The sequence below is a fragment of the Pelodiscus sinensis genome, chromosome 5 (assembly GCF_052426305.1).
Source record: "Pelodiscus sinensis isolate ZL-2025 chromosome 5, ASM5242630v1, whole genome shotgun sequence".
Lineage (NCBI taxonomy): Eukaryota > Metazoa > Chordata > Testudines > Trionychidae > Pelodiscus > Pelodiscus sinensis.
Genome location: NC_143056.1, coordinates 132,835,809 through 132,857,520, shown reverse-complemented (window position 1 = coordinate 132,857,520; position 21,712 = coordinate 132,835,809). Strand labels below are relative to the sequence as shown.

General features: G+C 43.4%; 3 protein-coding genes across 3 annotated transcripts; all 3 read left to right on the top strand.

The window, feature by feature from the left end:
* The first annotated feature begins 5,412 nt into the window (after positions 1-5,412).
* LOC102447108 (olfactory receptor 8U9-like) lies at positions 5,413-6,351 on the top strand. Its single transcript, XM_006130343.3, has one exon. It carries the CDS (start codon positions 5,413-5,415, stop codon positions 6,349-6,351), a length of 939 nt encoding a protein of 312 aa, XP_006130405.3.
* Positions 6,352-15,543: 9,192 nt separating this feature from the next.
* On the top strand, positions 15,544-17,742 carry LOC102462413 (olfactory receptor 8U9-like). Its single transcript, XM_006117272.3, has 2 exons — positions 15,544-16,080; positions 17,656-17,742. Exons 1-2 carry the CDS (start codon positions 15,544-15,546, stop codon positions 17,740-17,742), a joined length of 624 nt encoding a protein of 207 aa, XP_006117334.3.
* Positions 17,743-20,773: 3,031 nt separating this feature from the next.
* Positions 20,774-21,712, top strand: LOC102462166 (olfactory receptor 5AR1-like). The gene has a single exon (XM_075928831.2). It carries the CDS (start codon positions 20,774-20,776, stop codon positions 21,710-21,712), a length of 939 nt encoding a protein of 312 aa, XP_075784946.2.

Sequence of the window (21,712 nt, the reverse complement as noted above, 5' to 3'; positions counted from 1 at the left end):
TCCTCCTCTGTCCAATCAGTGACAGCTCTGCCCAGGTTCCGTCTTGGATCATTCTCTGGGCTGGTCGTTGATATTGTTGTTATGTGATCTGCATTATGTTACATCAAATTGATGTAACTGAGTTTGATTGACAGCGGCATCCACAGCACTGTTACATAAATGAAGTGGTGTAATTTACATCTCCCAATAGCATTAGTGTAGACCAGCCCTGAGAAAGATCCATGACGGAAAACAGTCTCTGAGGGAGGTGGAGTACAGACATTGATGGGCAAGTGCTCTCCTATTGACCCAGCATTTCTCCACCAGATTTGCTAATTTACCACTTTATTTCCAGTGCCAGATTAGCCCATGGTGTAACTATGACCTCAGTCATTCCTGTTGGACTGATTTTTGGATGACCCCTGGAAAGAACCACAGGCCCAGAAAGAAAAAGCGATTCTATAGAGGGGTTCTATTGACTATTGTCTGTTTGGGGACCAACAGCTAAATCCGTCCCGAGACACACACACATGGTTTTGGGACAAAGCTACAAGGGGATTTTGTAACTTATTTGTGAGTCATTTCAAGTGATCCAAAACATCATTGTTTAGACAATAAATTATTAGTCCATGAGAAATTCACCCATTTCTTGACTCCTTTTTCTCTTAGTTACTGCACCTAATTGAAAATAAGGAGAATAGATTATCGAGTTTATAAACTTCATTGCCCTTTCTTATAGCTTGGTACAAACGGGATGAGGGAGTAGTCCCTCAAAACTCCAAGACTGTGTGTTCTAAACTTCTATAGGCAATATGAAAGATATTATATGGTGCACCAGTATTTGCTGATGATTACAATAAAGGCGTTTAAATATTTCTCTCCTGGGCTGTCATGTAATTTCATTCAAAAGAAGTACAAATTGAAATAAAATGATCATATTAAGCAACTTTGTTTTTACTTTTCTCATTCAATACTGAATAATTAAATATATTCCTATAAGGATGTTTGAAATATAAAAAAAATCTGACAGTCTGGAAAATATGTAGTTGCCTCTTTTCATTCCAATGATCTGGAAGCAGTATTTTCAAAAGCAGTCATTCATTCAGGGTGTTTAAGGGCAAGTATGAAAATATGGGTCTTACATTCTTTCTGCCTTCTTTTTTCCTCATCTGTAAATCTTATTTGCCTGTTTTATAACAGGGTTCATAAAAAAAATGGCAGGTCCTTATTTAGCCCTCGTGATGCAGAAAATTCGAATATTTCAAAATGTATATTGCATTGATAGTCATAACTTCCATATTAGTTAGTGCAGTATTATCTCCATTATACAGATGGAGAACTGAGGGACAGAGAAAATAAATATCTCTCTTCATGGTGGCACAAAAGGTATGCAGCTGAGCCAGGAACTAAGCCCAAATTATAGAGTGCTAGACTACTGGACAAGCTTTCCTTCACATGACAGGAGAAGTGGTGTAAAACCTATATATAAGAGTGGCAACATAGCCCTTATTCTATATATAAATATCATAATCTGCTGAATATCATTGTCCAGATCATTTGTGTGTGGCAGCCTTTGTACATAAAATAAAACATTTTTTAACATTACTGAGTCAATGTGAGCTTAAAAGGCAAACTGATTCCTCAGCCATGTGTCAATCAAATCAAATTATTTCTCAGCTGCTTCTGGGGCTATTCCTGGGTAGGAAGAAGAATGTGAGTGAGAAATCTACATTTTGACAAACAGCAGGAGTTTTCTGTCCCCTCAAACTTTGTCTCCTCATCCTCAGCTGGAGGTGATTCTTGACAAAGAGAAATGGGACTATAAGAGGCAAACATAAATGACCCAAACAAACTCTTCCTCCTTTTCTCTCGGCTCATCACATCAACACATCTGAAGGAAAAGAAGGGAAAGGATTCTGGCTGGAAGGCATCTGGCCAGTAAGTTTGCAAAAGCAGGTGATGAGAGAAATCTTTGCTTTCAATTCATTTAGCTTGTTAACTTAGGTATGAGTTGCATTTTACCTTTCATTCCTTTGTAATGGATTTTCAGTTTCCCCCTCATTATTGATATTCACTTACAATGTTTCTGTAGTCAGTAAATGCCTCTTATTGTTTTAATGAAGGCCTTGTGTTGTTGTATTAAAATATTTGGGACCCTGAGTTTGGGAACAGGATTTGCGCCTTTCCTTTTTTCATAAGGAAATGACAGACTTTAGGGGTATATCTACATTGCACAGTTATTTTGGAATAAGCTATTCTGGAATAGTTACTCCAAAATAGCTTATTTTACAAAGCACATCTACACAGCAGGGAAGCCTCAAAATGAGTCCGAGGAGGACTTGCCTAATGTAGACGTGCTCTTTCAATATAGATTCCCGGGAGGAATAACTTAGTATGGCCCTGGTGAAGGTCTATTTCGAAATATCAGAAGTAGGGTGTCTATACATGCCTTATTTCGAAACAGCTATTTCAGAATAGACGTTATTCTTTGTAGAATGAGGTTTACAGAGAAGCTGTCTGTTATTTTGAAATTATTTTGAAATAACGGAATTGCTGTGTAGACGCGCACATAGTTATTTCAGAATAACAGCTGTTATTCGGAAATAACTTTGCTGTGTTGACAGACCCCAGGTGAGCTGGTGTTGTCCAGGAGGGTGCTGGGAAGTACCAGTCACATATTCCATTCTGCAATGCTAGGCCTGGTGACCTAGAGGTTGCTGCGCCATGCTGTTGGATTGAAAAGCATCAGGGGATTCTCTTGTTCATGAAGCTGACAGAGGTAGAGCCCAGGTGTGAGCTCTTTCTATAGCCTTCATGTCTAGACCAAAGCCCAAAACTTTACGTAAGTGAAGAGGTAAAGGCACTGTAGCAGGAGCGGCCCTAGATGAGCAGCCGGCAACTAGCGCCCTAGGCAAAATGGGCACGTGATAGGAGCCCTCACCTTCAAAGCCTTCACTGGCTGTTTTGCTTGGATCCCTAGGCAACTGCGTAAGTCACCTGTATTGATGTGCTGCCACTGCACTGTGGAGAAGAAATGTGTATGAAATTACAAGAGTAATGCAAAAGTGCAAGAGTTACAGTTACACCTGGCATTTATAATCTATAGCGCTCACAACACATTACAGCTGAGTGTTAATATGTTCCATTGTCCTAATACGATATCTGTTGGGAAACTAATACAGTAGGGCACAAATTATCAAACAAGTTCTTGGATTGCATGGGAGACATTTTTTTAATTTTAGAAGGTTGGGAAGCTACTGGGGAGAAGCTGTTCTCGATTTGATTATATCAGACAGAGAGGAATTAGTTGAAAATTTGAAACTGGGTTCAGCTTGGGTGAAAGTGATCATGAAATCATAGAGCTCATGATTCTAACAAATGGTAGAAGGGAGAACAGCAAAATAGAGATAATGGATTTCAGGAAGGTAGATTTTATTAAACTCAGAGAGCTGGTAGGTAAGGTCCCATGGGAAGCAAGACTAAGAGAAAAAAAATCTTAATACTGTTGGCAGTTTTTCAAAGGAGAATTATTAAGGGCCCAAAAGCAAAGTATTCCGCTGCGTAGGAAAGATAGGAAGTACGGCAAGAAACTACCTTGGCTTAACCAGGAAGTCTTACATGATGTAAAAATCAAAAGAGTCGTATAAAAAGTAAAAACTTGGTCAAATTACAAAGGATGAATATAAGCAAATAACACAGGTATGCAGGGACAAGATTAGAAAGGCAAAGGCAAAAAAGGAGTTAGGGACATAAACGGTAACAAGAAGACATTCTACAATTATATGAGAAGAAAGAGGAAGACTGAGGACAGGATAGGCCCACTGCTCAGAGAAGAGGGAGAAACAAGAAGAGAAAACTGGGAAATGGTGGAAGTTCATAACAAGTCCTTGTTTCGGTTTACCTCAAGAAGATTGATGGTGACAGGATGCCTAACATAGTGAGTGCTAGTGGGAAGGGGGTAGGGTTAGGAGTTAAAATAAAAAAAAACAAGTAAAACATTTCTTAGAAAAGTTAGACATTTTCAAGTCACCAGAGCCTGATGAAATGCAACCTAGAATACTCAAGGAGCCGATAGAGGAGGTATCTGAGCCTTTAGCTGTCATCGTTGAAAAGTCATGGAAGTAGGCAAATATTCCAGAAGACTAGAAAAGGGAAAATCTAGTTCCTTCAATAGTCTAGACTATTTGTGAGACCTATATGGTGAATCTGAAGAAGGTCGCATTACAACAGAGTATAAGGAGCTAGGACATCACTCTCTTACATGCCATGAGAAGCAAAATGTTCTAGTAGATGAAGCGGTGGGTTAGCTCTCAGTACTGTGACCATCTGGCCCACGGAAGAGAATGGGGGTATGTGGTATATGAGGGACCCCATGGTAATTCTGCATCAAATTTTCAGGCATGAGCATTTGGTGTCTGCCGCCCACAAACCAAATCAACACTTGTTTGATCAGCTCCTCTCAGAACCCAGGTTGAAGTGAAACTCCGTATCTCTGAAGAAATTGCATCATTCAATCACACAGGAGGAAAGAGGGGGCCAAATTAATCCCCAAAGCATAAACTACACTTCATGTCGCTGAGCACACTAATTAGATGCTGTTTCTCTCTGAGCTCAGAATTCCCACTTGCTTATGAGATCACGTCCCAGAGATTACAAAACTCAGTATAAAACCTCCTGAATTCTCCACTCTGGCAGTTTCTGTTGATACCCCACGTATCTTCCCAGCAGGTATGTGCTGTTCACATGCATCTCTCTCTCTCTCTCACATACATACACACACCCCATAGGAATAAGCAGGTTTTGAATTCAAGATCTCCAGCCCTAAATACATCAGCCCCAGCTCCTACCTCTTGAGTTAAAAGAACAACCCCTTTGGCAGGGAAGAATAGGCAGTTTCCTAGTCACGGAAGTCTGTGCATTGAATTGTGACTCAGAGTTTCCACACAGATTAATGTAAATGACTTTAGTAGATGCCTAAAAGGTTAATTAGCAGAGCACACAAGCGTTACCCCAAAGGACATGCCAACCCACAGAGCTCCCCTTGCCCAAAGAGGGTAGAAAGATTGACATTCATTAACTCTCACCCCTTGATGAGGTAAGGAATAATCTCTGCAGTCTGAGATAGATTCACCCTGATTCTTTCACAGCAACGAGAAGAGTTACTATTTGCTACTCAGAATAGTGAACAGGCGCATTGTTTGTCAGAGGGTGCTTAAACTGCATGTCCTTGTATTTATACAGTGTGTGCATTGTATGGAACACCTGGAATGATCAGCTGTGAACATCTGGCTCTTTGGTCTTTACGCTATCCTGAGCTGGTACCAGTGTCCATTAAGAAACAGATGTGTCTTCGCTTTCTTCATTACCATGAAGCAATAGGTTTCGCAAGATATCAACATACCCTTCTAGCTGCCTGCTCTCGGCTCAGAGGAAATGGAAGAGGGAAATCACTCAGGGGTGACTGAATTCATTCTCTCAGGACTGACAGATCGTCCGGAGCTGCAGGTCCCCCTGTTTGTGTTGTTTCTACTGATTTATGTTATCACCCTGGTGGGAAATGGGGGGATGATCTTGTTAATTACAATTGACCCCCAACTCCACACCCCCATGTACTTTTTCCTCCGCAATTTGTCCTTCTGTGATCTCTGCTATTCTACAGTAATTGCCCCTACAATGTTGCAGAATTTCTTAATCAGCAAGAGAAGCATTTCTTATGCTGCCTGCACCGTGCAAATATTCCTCTTTGTCTCTTTTTCAGACATTGAGTGTCTCTTGCTGGCTGCGATGGCGTATGACCGTTATGTGGCCATTTGTAACCCACTGCTCTACAGGGTCATCATGTCTAGGGGGCGTTGTAACCAGCTAGTTGCCGCCTGCTATGCTGGGGGGTTGGTGGATGCAATGATACTTACATGTTTTACATTTCAGCTGTCATTCTGCCGCTCAAATGTCATCGATTATTTCTGCTGCGACATCCCCCCTTTGCTGGCGCTCTCCTGCTCTGACACCCACATCAATGAGATTCTGATGTTTGCTTCCATGTGCTACATTGTAGTGAGCAGCTTTGTGATCATCCTCCTCTCCTATGTCTGTATTATCACTGCAATACTGCGGGTCCGCTCTGCCGAGGGCCGGCGCAAAGCCTTTTCCACCTGCGCTTGTCACTTGATCACGGTGGTTATGCTTCATGGCACTCTCCTCTTCATATACTTCCGTCCCACGTCCAGCTATTCCCTGACCACAGACAAAGTAGCCTCCGTGTTCTATACGGCGGTGATCCCCATGTTGAACCCCCTCATCTACAGCCTGAGGAACACGGAGGTGAAACACGCCCTGAACAAAGCAAGGAATAAACTCCACAGCAATCTGTGAATATTTTTTTTCTAAGAGCTAGTTTAGTGATGAGGGCAGGAAAACTTGGCCAATTCAGTTCCCAGACCATTGCAATGTCATTTCACAGTGCTTATAGTAGTTCTGTTCTTTAGGGTATTGTTGTTATTATTTATTTGGTGCTATTCCAACAAGCTTTCATTAGGCTCTTTCCCCAGCAAAATTCAAGGGGACATGTCTTTGACACATATGATTATTTATGTGACGGGCTTTGGATGCTTGGAGTTGTTTGTTTTGGGAAAGAAGAGGGCAGCATCAAATCTAGCTCCCTATTTTTTTTTAATTGGTTTGGATTCATTGTTATTGAGTATGTGGTATCTATAGCTGCAACAAAGAGAGTCTGGCATATCCTTTTGCTATGCTACAGCCTTTCATGTGCTCAGTGGGGTTGCGGTAGAGATTGTCACCCGGTTTATGAACATGCAGTAGGAAGTGAAAAGAAATTTCACTCACCATGGCCTTTATTTTAAGTTAAGGGGACAACCAAAGAACTAAGAGCAAGGGGAATGTTTCCAAGAGAGAGCACGGTGTCTGTGCTTTCTCTTTGGATTCAGTTTAGGGAGGACTGTCAAACTAGCACAGAAAGGGGGAGTTCTCTCTACAACATACACTTTAAAAAATTATGAATGGAAAACATTAATCTCCACTGAAGTTACATGAAACGTTTTACACGGCCAGAAATGGCTCATTACTTTTTCTTCCTGGGTATTCTTCCATATAAGGCAGTGACAATAAGGGCAGGCCTGACAAAAGGCATGGGACTGGAAGAGGCGGTGATGCTACTCCTTCTCCTGTAATCTTCAATCCAGTGATTGGACTATTCACAGGGGAAGGGGGAGTCCTTCTCTATGTAATCTATTCACGGGGCTGTGCTGTGAGTTACACACATTGGTAGGTAAGTGCTTTCCCATTGACCTGACACGTCTTCTCCAGTCTTGCTAAATTAACACCACTTCATTTATCAAAGCGGCGCTGGGTTAGCCGGTAGTGTAGCTCTGGCCTCAGTCTCTCTTCTTGGAGCTACTGAATTTTGGGTAACCCATGGGAACAACCGCAGGCCCAAAACCAGAGAGTGTTTCTGGAGACCGGTTGCCAGGGACAGCCACCAGGAGGGGCAGATGGTCAACCTCGTGTCTGTTTTAATGGTTATTTCCTTAGTTATCCATAGTAGACCAAGGTTGAAAAAAGAGATCAAGAACAACACAGACCGGAATAACCTATTCTTCAGGGGCTGTGGTTCTTATGGAAAGGCAGGAAACCCAAGGACAAATCTTTGCCCAGCTCTGGTCTGAAGTGGGAATTGAAGTTGGATCTCCCACCTTACAGGTGAAAACTGTAACAATTGGGTAAAATTTACAAAGGGAGGGTGTATCACTGCCTGCTACCTTTGGTTTAATGGAGCCCTTGTGTTTTTGTATTGAAATATTTTGGAATCTCTTCCTGAGAGTAGGATTTGCGTCTTTTATTTTCTCATAATAAAACAACCAACTTTGTAGGAGTGTTGTTATCCACAGGGATGCTGGACACTACAGGATACACATTCCATTCAGCATCACTAGGCCCTGTGACCTACAGGTTGCTGCTCTGTGGTGTTGTGTTGAAAAGAGCAGGGGATTCTCTTGTTCATGAAACTGCCAGAGGTAGAACCCAGGTGTGAGCTCTTTGTATAGCCATGGTGCCTAGACCAATGTCTGGATTAATCCAGGTGAAGAGGTAAAAACACTGTGGAGAAGGAATGTGTGTGACATTGGTACAGACCTGAAAGTGTAAAATGTATCAGTAGTACCCAGCATTTATAGTCTAAGGCACTCAGAGCACTTTGCAGTTGAGTGTTAATGTCATATAATATACTGCCCTCATAAAGTACCTCAGATCTAAGGTGTTTAAAGGATTTTCCCAAAATTTCTCACCTGGGTAATGGTAGTTTTGAGAGCAGAGCCCAAATCTCATGTGCACACATTGCCCTGGGGATGTTGTGGGTCGCTGTGATTCTGGGCTAAGCTGCAGCAGGGAAACTCCATTCTAACTTCGGAATTATTGGCTTTTCCCTTGAGATATACCAGTGCCAATGAGAGATGAGTGTGGCTCAGGGTACCTACTCCAACACTGGGATATTACTTGTGGAGACATTTGGAAAGGTGCCCAACGCAGGAAATGGAATACACTCACCTCATTCTAGTATCATGTTACAAAGACCTCATGGGAGACATGGCACTGCTCACCAGCTGATGCTCTGGCCTTCTTGTTGGAATTGAAAGTTTTATTCTTTTTATATTTGTATTTTAGGTTTGGTAATGTAGTAATGTAGTTTAATGATGTAGCAATAATATAGCAATATAAGGTGTATGTTAATTCACATTTAATATTTCATTCAATTAAATGTCTATTTCTTTGTCCTAAAGTTTAGTAACTGGGCCTAAGTAAAAAGATAGTTTTGATATTGTGTCTGTGTTAATGAGACTAAAAGGATGTTGAAGGCTGAGGCCTTAATTGCTTGATTTACAATGCCTCTTTGTCTTGCCAATGCAGATGTTGATGTTGTGCCGCATAGCCTTGAGAGCCCTTGTAACATTGCTTATGTGTGTGAAAAGAGTATGAATGTGTCGAGATAAGGTGCAAAAGTTGTTGCTCAGAACCAGATGGCCAAAGAAGGAGGTTGAGTGTAGGCGAAGACCAGAGGACCCGGCATTAAAGATACTACACATAATAAGGAGTGATTGGATTATTAGCAGATTGACGGACCTTGAAGCGAGCTGGCACCCCCAAAAGACGATTGATTACAGGATGAGCCTTGAAGAGATGTTTGGGAAAGATTGACATCAACAAGATAACATTCTGGTCAGGCTGACAGAACGGAATCCATTGAGTGATTGAAAAGCATATGCAACTATTGTATTCTCAATAAATGTGGCGTACTGCCTTTTCCCCTATAAAAGATCTTGTGTGCTTCATTTAAGCATAACATTCTGGGTTCCATTCCCATAAGGAAAGATGTGGCATCATTACTGGCATGAGCTCTACACAGCTCTTCTCCTGGGAGCAAAGATGGTCCAGGGAGCAAATCTCCAAGCCAAATTTAACTCCTTCTACCTCAGGCAGCAGCTCCAGGGGCATGATGGGTAACATGGGCATTGTTACCAAACAGGGAAAGGTTCAGCTCTGGGTTTGATTTTTACGACATCCATCCTTCTTAGCCCGTTGTAGGGGAAGTGAGAAAAATCAGAGCGGGACCACCAAGTCGTGAGCAAAGGGGTCTGTTGAAGAGCATTTTGGTCTTTAATTGAAATGGGAGTGAGCCCTTCATTGAATCACAGAATTTCAGAAACGGAAGGAACCTTGAGAGTCTAGTTCCTTGTACTCATGGCAGGGCTACTCCCTGAGGGTATGTCTACACTACCCCACTAGTTCGACCTAGAAGGGTAATGTAGGCATACCGCACTTGCAAATGAAGCCCGGGATTTGAATTTCCCGGGTTTCATTTGCATAAGCGGGGAGCCGCCATTTTTAAAACCCCGCTGGTTCGAACCCCGTGCAGCGCGGCTACACGGGGCACGAACTAGGTAGTTCGAACTAGGCTTCCTAGTTCGAACTACCGTTACTCCTCGTGAAATGAGGAGTAACGGTAGTTCGAACTAGGAAGCCTAGTTGGAATTACCTAGTTCGTGCCCCGTGTAGCCGCGCTGCATGGGGTTCGAACCAGCGGGGTTTTAAAAATGGCGGCTCCTCGCTATGCAAATGAAGCCCGGGAAATTCAAATCCCGGGCTTCATTTGCAAGTGCGGTATGCCTACATTACCCCGCTAGTTCAAACTAGGAGGGTAGTGTAGACATACCCTGACTGGTGTCTGCCTAACCTGCTCTTAAATATCTCCACTGATAGAGATTCCACAACCTCGCTAGGCAATTTATTCCAGTGTTTAACCACCCTGACAGTTAGGAAGTTTTTCCTAATGTCCAACCTCAACCTCCCTTGCTGCGGTGTAAGCGCATTGCTTCTTGTCCTGTCCTCAGAGGTCAAGGAGAACAATTTTTCTCCCTCAGGTCTAGTGCGGAGGGTTGGGGTGCAGGCTCTGGTCATAGATTAAGGGATTTGGAGTGCGAGATGTACTCAGATGAAGGCCTAAAACATAAGCCCATGCAGGCCTGGCCTGAGAAGATGAGGCCTAGCTAACAATGGACAAAACATGGCTAACATAAAGCAAAGCTAAGAGCAAGAGGCAGGCCCCATCTCACAGAACTTGGCACGAACAGGGCTGAAAGCACAAAATACTAAGGATATGTCTACACTACCCCCCTAGTTCGAACTAGGGGGGTAATGTAGTCATTCGGAGTTGCAAATGAAGCCTGGGATTTGAATTTCCCGGGCTTCATTTGCATGATGCCGGCCAGCGCCATTTTTAAATGCCGGCTAGTTCAGACCCCGTGCCGCGCGGCTACATGTGGCATGGACTAGCTAGTTTGGATTAGGCTTCCTATTCCGAACTAGCTGTACGCCTCGTGGAATAGGAAGCCTAATCCGAACTAGCTAGTCTGTGCCGCGTGTAGCCGCGCGGCACGGGGTCCGAACTAGCCGGCATTTAAAAATGGCGCTGGCCGGCATCATGCAAATGAAGCCCGGGAAATTCAAATCCCGTGCTTCATTTGCAACTCCGAATGACTATATTACCCCCCTAGTTCGAACAAAGGGGGTAGTGTAGACATACCCTAACTGGTGCTAGGTACTGACTGCAAAACAATAATAGATACCAGTCATAAGTAGAAAGCACATGGTATCACAAGCTCATTAAAAAAGACCTTGGTACCCACTCCACACAGATACAGACTCAGGTTAAAGAAAGGGTCTAAAATGGCAGCATGATGGATAGAGATGATCTAATCAAATCATGAAATACAGGGTGATGGGTGGTCACCTGACAACGTCAGAGGGTAACCTCACAATGTCAGAGGGGGGGTAACCTGACAACGTCAGTAGTGAGGTGTGACTTGTTGTACCTGCATATAAGGTGGTGTCTTGGGGGGACAGTCTTTGTATGACTGGGGAGCAGTGGAACTTTCCCACTGATTGAGTCATTCCATTGTGGCAAATACATGTGCGTAGTGGTTCAGTAGAGTCTACTGACAGCTGTTACTGTGCTTTGCTCTGCAATAAACCTGGCCTGGCACCTTCAATCCTTATCTGGTTTGTGGTCTTTGGGGACCCTTTTTGGGTCTGCTGTGGTCATTGGGCCACATCATTGAGCACACACGCAAGCAGCCTTCTGATTACCATCATCGACATAGCCAGAGACCTGTGAGGACACCACGGCCGAAATCCTGACCGGCCCTCCCTGAAGAACTACACCTGACAGGAATTTTTTCCTAATGTCCAACCTAAACATTCCTTGCTGCAATTTAAGCCCATTGATCCTTGTTCCAACATCAGAGGTTAAGGAAAACAATTTTTCTCCCTCCTCCTTGTAACAACTTTTAGATACCTGAAAGCTGCTACCATGTCCCCTTTCAATCTCCTCTTTTACAAACTGAACAAACCCAATTTTTTCAGTCTATCCTCATAGGTCATGTTTTCTAGACCATTAGGCCATATCTACAGATACGATTGAATCAGCCACAGTCGATCTTCTGGGGTTTGAATTAACGGGTCTAGTGAAGACACAGTAATTTGAACTGAGAGGGGTGCTCCTGTTGATGCTGGTAGTCCTACTTCTTCAAGAAGTAAAGGAAGACAAAAGGAGAGTGTGAGAAGAAAAGGCATCCAGCCAGTAAGTTTGCAAAAGCAGGTGATGAGAGAATCTTTGCTTTCAATTCATTTAGCTTGTTAATTTAGGTATGAGTTGCATTTTACCTTTCATTCATTGGGACCGTCTATTGGAAACAAGATTTGTGCCTTTCCTTTTCTCATAATGAAATGACAGACTTTAGTGGTATATCTACACTACACAGTTATTTGGAATAAGCTATTCTGGAATAGTTATTTCAAAAAACTTATCTTGAAATAGCAAGTCTACGCTGCAGGGAAGCCACAAAATGAGTCCGAGGCAGGCAGATTTAGATGATGGCATAGAGAGTCCGCTTACTAAGTGTGGAGATGATTCCAACTTGGAAAGGGTTCCAAGTGTTTTGGAGGATAGGGTCATAATTCAAAATGACCATAAATGACAAACTGGAGAAATGGTCTGAGGTAAATAGGATGAAGTTTAACAAGGACAAATGCAAAGTCTTCTACTTAGGAAGGAACAATCCCTTTCACACATACAGAACGGGAAGAGACTGTCTAGGAAGGAGTACTGCAGAAAGGAATCTAGAGGTCAGAGTGGACCACAACCTAAATATGAGTCAACAGTGTGACACTGTTGCAAAAAAAGCAAACACGATTATGGGCTGCATTCACACGAGAGTTGTGAGCAAGACACCAGAACTGGAGACAATACTACAACGGAGGCCTAATGAGCACAGAGCAGAGTGGAAGATCATTTGATAACTACTCTCTGGGAACAGTTATCATACCAGTTAAATACCCACCTTATTGTAGTCCCATCTAGGTTGTGCTTACCTAATTTATTAATAAGAACATCATGAAACACTGTACCACATCTACCACTTCCCTCTCATCCGCAGGCCCTGTCATGGGACGGGAAGAAAGGAATTATCCAGAGAGGAGACATTTTAACTTTACTGGCATTGTCTGAGGTGGGAGAGGAGTGACAGGGAATGTCTATACTAACGCCCCTACAGAGACTCAGCTCTGCTACTGCAGCACCATCGTGTAGACGCTTTTACATGGATGGAATCTACACCCACTTCTCCTAGAGGCTTTAGGTGGCCTTACATGGGGTGTGAAAAATCTTCCAGTTTTATGCAACAGAGCATGGTTACATAATTCTTAAGCATAAGCCAGGCCGCATACGTTGTTATAATGGAAAAGAACATTTGGTGTTCATTTGATTTTGTTGGCACCTGTCGGAGGGCTTCAATTTTCCTTTTGTCTCTGAGGAACCACTTTGTCCCTGTATCTCTACACTCAGAACAGCTCGCAAGTGTTATTAGAGTGGAATACCATCACTTTACACACAGTGCTGCTGCACACACTTTACATGGACAATGATGATCAGCGGATTATGAGAATTCAAAGGAGACCTCACGAGGCATGCTTTGAACAAAATTAATCATAGTCTTGCAAAAATGTGAGCATAAAGGTACACATTGTCACAATTGCGAAACAATTTATTTTGCCTCTAATTTGCTTGAGGATGATACGATGGCTCTGCACGTAAATTGCAGTGTATTAATCACAGTCTTGCAAAAATGTGAGCATAAAGGTACACATTGTCACAATTGCAAAACAATTTATTTTGCCACTTATTTGCTTGAGGTTACTACCTTTAATTTAAGAAGCAGCAAATGGAGTGAAAGTAAAGGAATCAGTTGCAACAGACGCACACTTGACACAGACCTTTTTATGTTCAACTATAATATGAGATAATACAATGGCTCTGAACGTAATTTGCAGTGTATCTTCAAAGAGGGAATTCACTAAGTTCCTTCAATAGTCCAGACTATTTGTGAGACCAATATGGTGAATCTGAAGAAGGTCGCATTACAGCAGAGTATGAGGGTCTAGGACATCACTCTCTGACATACCATGAGAAGCAAAATGTTCTAATAAATGAAGCGGTGGCTTAGCTCTCAGTACCATGGCCGTCTGGCCCACGGAAGAGAATGGGGGTATGTGGTATCTGGGGGGCCCCGTGGTAATTCTGCTTCGTAATATCAAGTTTTCTGGCATGAGCTTTTGGTATCCACCGCTCACAAACCAAATCAACACTTGTTTGATCAGCACCGCTCAGAACCCAGGGTGAAGTGAAACTCCGTTTCTCTGAAGAAATTGCATCATTTAATCACATAGGAGAAAAGAGGAGGCCAAATTAATCCCCAAAGCCTGAGCTACACTTCACGTCGCTGAGCACACTAATTAGATGTTGTTTCTCTCTGAGCTCAGAATTCCCACTTGCTTATGAGATCACGTCCCAGAGATCACAAATCTCAGTATAAAACCTCCTGAATTCTCCAATCTGGCAGTTTCTGTTGATTGGGAGGTGCTACCCCACGTCTCTTCTCAGCAGGTATGTGCTGTTGCCATGTATCTCTCTTTCCCTATCTCTCTCACTCACACACAACCCATGGGAATAAGCAGGTTTTGATTTCAAGATCTCCAGCTCTAAATACATCAGCCCCAGCTCCTACCTCTTGAGTTAAAAGAACAACCCCTTTGGCAGGGAAAAACAGGCAGTTTCCTAGTCACGGAAGCCTGCGCATTGAATTGTGACTCATAGTATGCACACAGATTAATGTAAATGACATTAGTAGATGCCTAAAAGGTTAATTAGCAGAGCACACAAGCTTTACCCCAAAGGACATGCCAACCCACAGAGCTCCCCTTGCCCGAAGAGGGTAGAAAGATTGACACTCATTAACCTCACCCCTTGAGGAGGTAAGGAATAATCTCTGCAGTCTGAGATACTTTCATCCTGATTCTTTCACAGCAGCGAGAAGAGTTACTATTTGCTACTCAGAATAGTGACCAGGCGTGTTCTTTGTGGGAGGGTGATTAATCTGCATGTCCTCGTATTTGTACAGTGTGTGCATTGTATGGAACACCTGGAATGATGAGCTGTGACCATCTGGCTATGTGGACTTTCCTTCCCTGAACTGATACCAGTGTCCATTAAGAAACGGATGTGTCTTTGCTTTCCTCATTACCGTGAAGCAATAGGTTTCCTGAGATATCAACGTGCCCCTGTAGCTCCCTGTCCTTGGCTCAGAGGAAATGGAAGAGGGAAATCACTCGGTGGTGACTGAGTTCATTCTCTTAGGACTGACAGATCGTCCGGAGCTGCAGGTTCCCCTGTTTGTGTTGTTCCTACTGATTTATGTTATCACTGTGGTGGGGAACGGGGGTATGACTCTGTTAATCACAACTGAGCCCCGACTCCACACCCCCATGTACTTTTTCCTCCGCAATTTGTCCTTCTGTGATCTCTGCTATTCCACAGTAATTGCCCCTGTGATGTTGCAGAATTTTTTAACCAGCAAGAAAAGCATTTCTTATACTGCCTGCACTGTGCAAATATTCCTCTTTATCACTTTTACAGACACTGAATGTCTCTTGCTGGCTGCGATGGCGTATGACCGTTTTGTGGCCATCTCTAACCCGCTGCTCTACAAGGTCATCATGTCTAGGGGGCGTTGTAACCAGCTAGTGGCTGCCTGCTATGCTGGGGGGCTGGTGGATGCAGTGATGCTCACAAGTTTTACATTTCAGCTGTCATTCTGCCGCTCGAATATCATCGATTATATCTGCTGTGACATCCCCCCTTTGCTGGCGCTCTCCTGCTCTGACACCCACACCAACGAGATTCTGATGTTTGTTTCCATGTGCTGCATTTCACTGAGCAGCATTGTGATCATCCTCGTCTCTTATGTCTGTATTATCACCACCATCTTGCGGATGCACTCTGCCGAGGGCCGGCGCAAAGCCTTCTCCACCTGCGCTTGTCACTTGATCACGGTGGTTATGCTTCATGGCACTCTCCTCTTCATATACTTCCGTCCCATCTCCAGCTATTCCCTGACCACAGACAAAGTGGCCTCCGTGTTCTACACGGCGGTGATCCCCGTGTTGAACCCCCTCATCTACAGCCTGAGGAACACGGAGGTAAAACACGCCCTGAACAAAGCATTCTGTGAATATTTTTTTTCTAAGAGCTAGTTTAGTGATGAGGGCATGAAAACCAAGCCAATTCAGTTCCCAGACCATTGCAATGTCATTTCGTAGTGCTTAAAGTAGTCCTGTTCTTTAGCGTATTGTTGTTGTTATTTTTTTTTCTATTCCAAAAAGCTTTCATTAGGCTCTTGCCCCAGCAAAATTCAAGGGGGCACTTCTTTGACACGTGTGATTATATATGTGACAGGCTTTGGATGCATGGAGCTGTTTGTTTTGGGAAAGAAGAGGGCAGCATCAAATCTAGCTCCCTCTTTTTTGTAGTTGGTTTGGATTCATTGTTATTGGTTATGTGATATCTATGGCTGCATCAAAAGGAGTCTGGCACATTGTTTTGCTATGCTACAGCCTTTCATGTGCTGTGTGGGGTTGTAGTAGACATTGTCACCCGGTTTATGAACATGCCATAGAAGGTGAAAAGAGATTTCAGTTACCATGGCCTTTCTTTTAAGGTAAGGGGACAACCAATAAACTAAGAGCAAGGGGAATGTTTTCAAGAGAGACACGGTGTCTGTCCTTTCTCTTTGACAGTCCTCCCTAAACTGAATCCAAACTAGCACAGAAAGGGGGAGTTCTCTCTACAACATACACTTTAAAAAATTATGAATGCTGTCAGAAACTAGATATTTGTCCCTCATCAGCAGGTTCACTCTGAGTTCTGATTTTGGAAAGATTCCTAGCCTCTGAAGAGAAGGGATTTGTGAAAATTGTATGGCTCAGGGGACTGAGAGGGAGAAATGGACGGAACTGGCCCAAAAGCTGATTTCTGAGTTCACGGGGTATTCGAAAATGTTCATCTCGACCCGATCCACATTGGTAATTTCCCCAAATCGCTGGCAAATGGAAAACATTAATCTCCACTGAAGTTACATGACACATTTTACACGTCCGGAAATGGCACGTTACCTTTTCTTCCTGGGTATTCTTCCACGTAAGGCAGTGACAATGAAGGGCTAGCCTGACAAAAGGGATGGGACTGGAAGATGCGGTGATACTGCTGCTTCTCCTGTAATCTTCAACCCAGTGATTGGAGCAATCATGGGAAAAGGAGGAGAAACCCTTCTCTATGAGTTACAGACATTGGTAGGTAAGTGCTTTCCCATTGACCTGATACGTCTTCTCCAGTCTTGCTAAATTAACACCACTTCATTTATCAAAGCGGCACTGGGTTAGCCGGTAGTGTAGCTCTGGCCTCAGTCTCTCTTCTTGGAGCTACTGAATTTTGGGTAACCCATGGGAACAACCACAAACCCAAAACCAGAGAGCGATTCTGGAGACTGGTTGCCAGGAGGGGCAGATGGTCAACCTCATGTCTCTGTTTTAATGGTTATTTCCTTAGTTATCTATAGTAGACCAAGGTTGAAAAAAAGATATCAAGAACAACACGGACTGGAATAACCTATTCATCAGGGGCTGTGGTTCTTTATGGAAAGGCAAGGAACCCAGGGACAAATCTTTGCCCAGCTCTAGTCTGAAGTGGGAATTGAAGTTGGATCTCCCACCTTACAGGTGAAAACTGTAACAATTGGGTATAATCTACAAACGGAGGGTATATCACTGCCTGATACCTTTGGCTGTTTTGTGCCCCGCAACTAAACTCTTCCCCAGATATATGCATGGGTTGTGTCTAGACTGGCCACTTTTTCCAGAAAAGCACCCACTTTTCCGGAAAAACTTGCCAGCTGTCTACACTGGCCGCTTGAATTTCCGCAAAAGCACTGACGATCTCATGTAAGATTGTCAGTGCTTTTGCGGAAATACTATGCAGCTCCCATTCGGGCAAAAGTCTTTTTCCGAAAAACTTTTGCACAAAAGGGCCAGTGTAGACAGCTCAGATTTGTTTTCCGCAAAAAAGCCCCGATCACGAAAATGCCGATCAGGGCTTTTTTGCAGAAAAGCGCATCTAGATTGGCCACGGACGCTTTTCCGCAAAAAGTGCTTTTGCGGAAAAGCGTCCTGCCAATCTAGATGCACTTTTCCGAAAATGCTTTTAACGGAAAACTTTTCCGTTAAAAGCATTTCTGGAAAATCATGTCAGTCTAGACGTAGCCATGTGGTTTGGGGACAAAGTTACTAGGAGAATTTGTAACACATTTGTGAACAATTTCAAGGGAAACAAAGCATCCTTGTGTTTGGCAATGAATTATTAGTGCACGGGAAATTCACCTATCTCTAGACTCTTTCGTGTGTTGGTCACTACACCAAATGTTGAAAATAACGAGAATCGGTTACAGAGCTTATGAATTTCCAGACCATTTCTACAACTTGGAACAAATGGGATGAGGGAATAGACCTTCAAAACTCCCAACTGAATGATCTCACCTTCTAAACGCAATATTAAAGAACTGGTATGGTTCTCCAGTATTTCCTGATGATTGTAATGAAAGTGGTTAGCTATTTCTCTCCCAGGTTGCTATATAATACAATTTAATATAAGTACAAAATAAAATAAAATGACCATTTGTTTTAACAACTTTGTTTTTACTTGCCTCATTCAATTCTGAATAATTAAATACATTCCTGTAAGAATGTAGGAATTGTTTGAACAATTTGAAAAATTGGACCATCTGTACGATATGTAGTTGCCTCTTCTCATTCCAAGTATCTGGAAGTAGCATTTTCAAAAGCAGTCACTGATTCAAGGTGCCTATGGACAGGTGTGAAAATGTGGGTCTTACATTTTCCCTTCCCTATCTCTGAATGGCAGTAATCTTCTTTGCCTACTTTATAATGGGATTCCGAATAGTTTATAGGTCCTTTTTTGGCCTTCATCAATGAAGTACATTCTGAGCACCTCAAAACGTGTATTGTATTGACTATAATAACTTCCACATTAGCTAGCCCAGCATTATCTCCATTATACAGCTGAAGAACTGAGGGACAGCAAAAGTAAGTATCTTCCTTCACAGATGCACAAAAGGTATGCAGCTGAGGTAGGTAGTGAGCCCCAAATTACAGAGTGCTAGACTAAGGCTCTATCCACTGGACAAGCTTTCCATCTTATGACAGACAGTAGAGGGATAGTGGTGTAAAGCCTACGTCTAAGAGTGGAAACACAGCCCCTCATTTTATATACAAAATCATAATCTGCTGACCATCATTGTTGTGGTCACGTGTGTGGCAGCCTTATGTGTAAAAAAAGGCGTTCTTGAATGCCAACAGGACTTTTTAGAAAGAGAGCATCCAGACTCACTCGCTGCTTTCTTTCAAAAAAGCGGCTTGCTTTTTCGAAATTTCCGCTTGCAGTCTAGACGCTCTTTTTCGAAAGAGGCTTGCAGTCTAGACATAGCCATGGTGAATTGGAAGAAGGTCGCATTACAGCATAGTATGGGAGGCTGGGACGCCACTCCCGTACATGCCATGAAAATAACATTTTCTAGTACAGGGCTACTTAACTTTGGAACCCCCAGAGGCCACAGTGACACTCATAGCACATGCCGAGAGCGGCAACGTAAGTGTGGTTGCATATATATACAAATATATGCAAATAGCTTCTTTCACACTGACGGGGATGAACACAAAAATTAAGGCAAGACTACACAACACGCAGGCCCCATTTACGTCAGCGCTGATGATAATAAACTGCAATAGTTACCACATTTCCATCCATAGGATGGCACTTTTAATCAGTCCATGACAGTCCACAAATTCAACTACTAAAAGGCATCTCCACAGAAGACCATTATATTGACTCGTCGTTGTGGAACGTGTTCCCACTGGAGGCCATGTTCAAAGGATCCCATCCACGGGCCGCAAGTTGAGTAGCCCTGTTCTAGCAAATGAAGTGGTGGGTTAGCATTTGGTGCTATGGGAGTCTGACCCATGGAAGAGAGTGGGAATAGGTGGTATCTGAGGGACCCATGGAAGAGAGTGGGAATAGGTGGTATCTGAGGGTGGTATCTGTGGTATCCACATCATAATATCAAGTTTTCAGCATGAGCTTTCGTTGTCCACCAACAACAAACCAAATCAACACATGTTTGATCAGCTCCACTCAGACCCCAGGCTGAACTGAACACGGCAGGATGAAATTAACCCTGACCTCAAACTCCATATCTCTGAATAAACTGCATCATTTAATCACACAGGGGAAAAGAAGGGGACAAATTAATCCCCAAAGCATGAGATACACTTCAAGACGCTGAGTGCACAATTAGATGCTGTTTCTCTTTGAGCTCAGAATTCCCACCTGTTTATGAGATCACACCTCATAGATCACAAATCTTAGTATAAAACCTCCTGAATTCTCCAATCTGGCAATTTCTGTTGATTGGGATGTGCCACCCCATGTATCTTCTCAGGTATGTGCTGTTCTCATGCATCACAGTCACATACACACGCACACAGAGACACCGTGGGAATCAGCAGGTTTTGAATTTAAGATCTCCAGCTCTAAATACATCAGTCCCAGTTGCATGTCCTTATATGTTTACAGTCTGTGCATTGTATGGAACACCTGCAAGGACCAGCGCTGAACATCTGGCTCTGTGGACTTCACCCTTTCAGGATTGGAAATCTGTGTCCATTAAGAAACTGATCTTTCTTCATTTTCGTCATTACCGCGAAGTGATAGGTTGCCCAAGACATCAGCATGTCCCTGTAGCTGCCTGATCTCTGCTCAGAGGAGATGGAAGGGGGAAATCACTCGGTGGTGACTGAGTTCATTCTCTCAGGACTGACAGATCATCCAGATTTGCAGATCCCCCTGTTTGTATTGTTCCTACTGATTTATGTTGTCACCCTGGTGGGAAATGGGGGGATGATCTTGTTAATCACGATTGAGACCCAACTCCACACCCCCATGTACTTTTTCCTCCGGAGTTTGTCTTTCTGTGATCTCTGCTATTCCTCAGTAATTGTCCCTACAATGTTGCAGAATTTCTTAGCAAAGAGGAAAAGCATTTCTTACCCTGCTTGTGCTCTGCAAATATACCTCTTTGTCACTTGTGCAGACATTGAGTGTCTCTTGCTGGCTGTGATGGCGTATGACCGTTATGTGGCCATCTGTAACCCGCTGCTCTATACGGTCACCATGCCCCGGCAGCTTTGTAACCAGCTAGTGGCTGCCTGCTATGCCGTGGGCTTGGTGGATTCAATGCTACTCACATGTCTTACATTTCGTCTGTCATTCTGCCACTCCAATGTCCTTAATTACTTCTGCTGTGACATCCCCCCCTTGCTGGCGCTCTCCTGCTCTGACACCCGTATCAATGAGATTGTGCTCTTTGTTTCCATGTGCTACATTGTAGTGAGCAGCTTTGTGATCATCCTCCTCTCCTACGCCTGTATCATCTCCAGCATCTTGCGGATCCGCTCCGCCGAGGGCCGCCGCAAAGCCTTCTCCACCTGCACTTGTCACTTGATCACGGTAGTTATGCTTAACGGCAGTCTACTCTTCATGTATTTACGTCCCACCTCCAGCTATTCCCTGGCCACGGACAAAGTAGCCTCTGTGTTTTACACGGCGGTGATCCCCATGTTGAACCCCCTTATCTACAGCCTGAGGAACAAGGAGGTGAAACAAGCCCTGAACAAACTGTACAATAAACTCCTCAACAAACTGTGA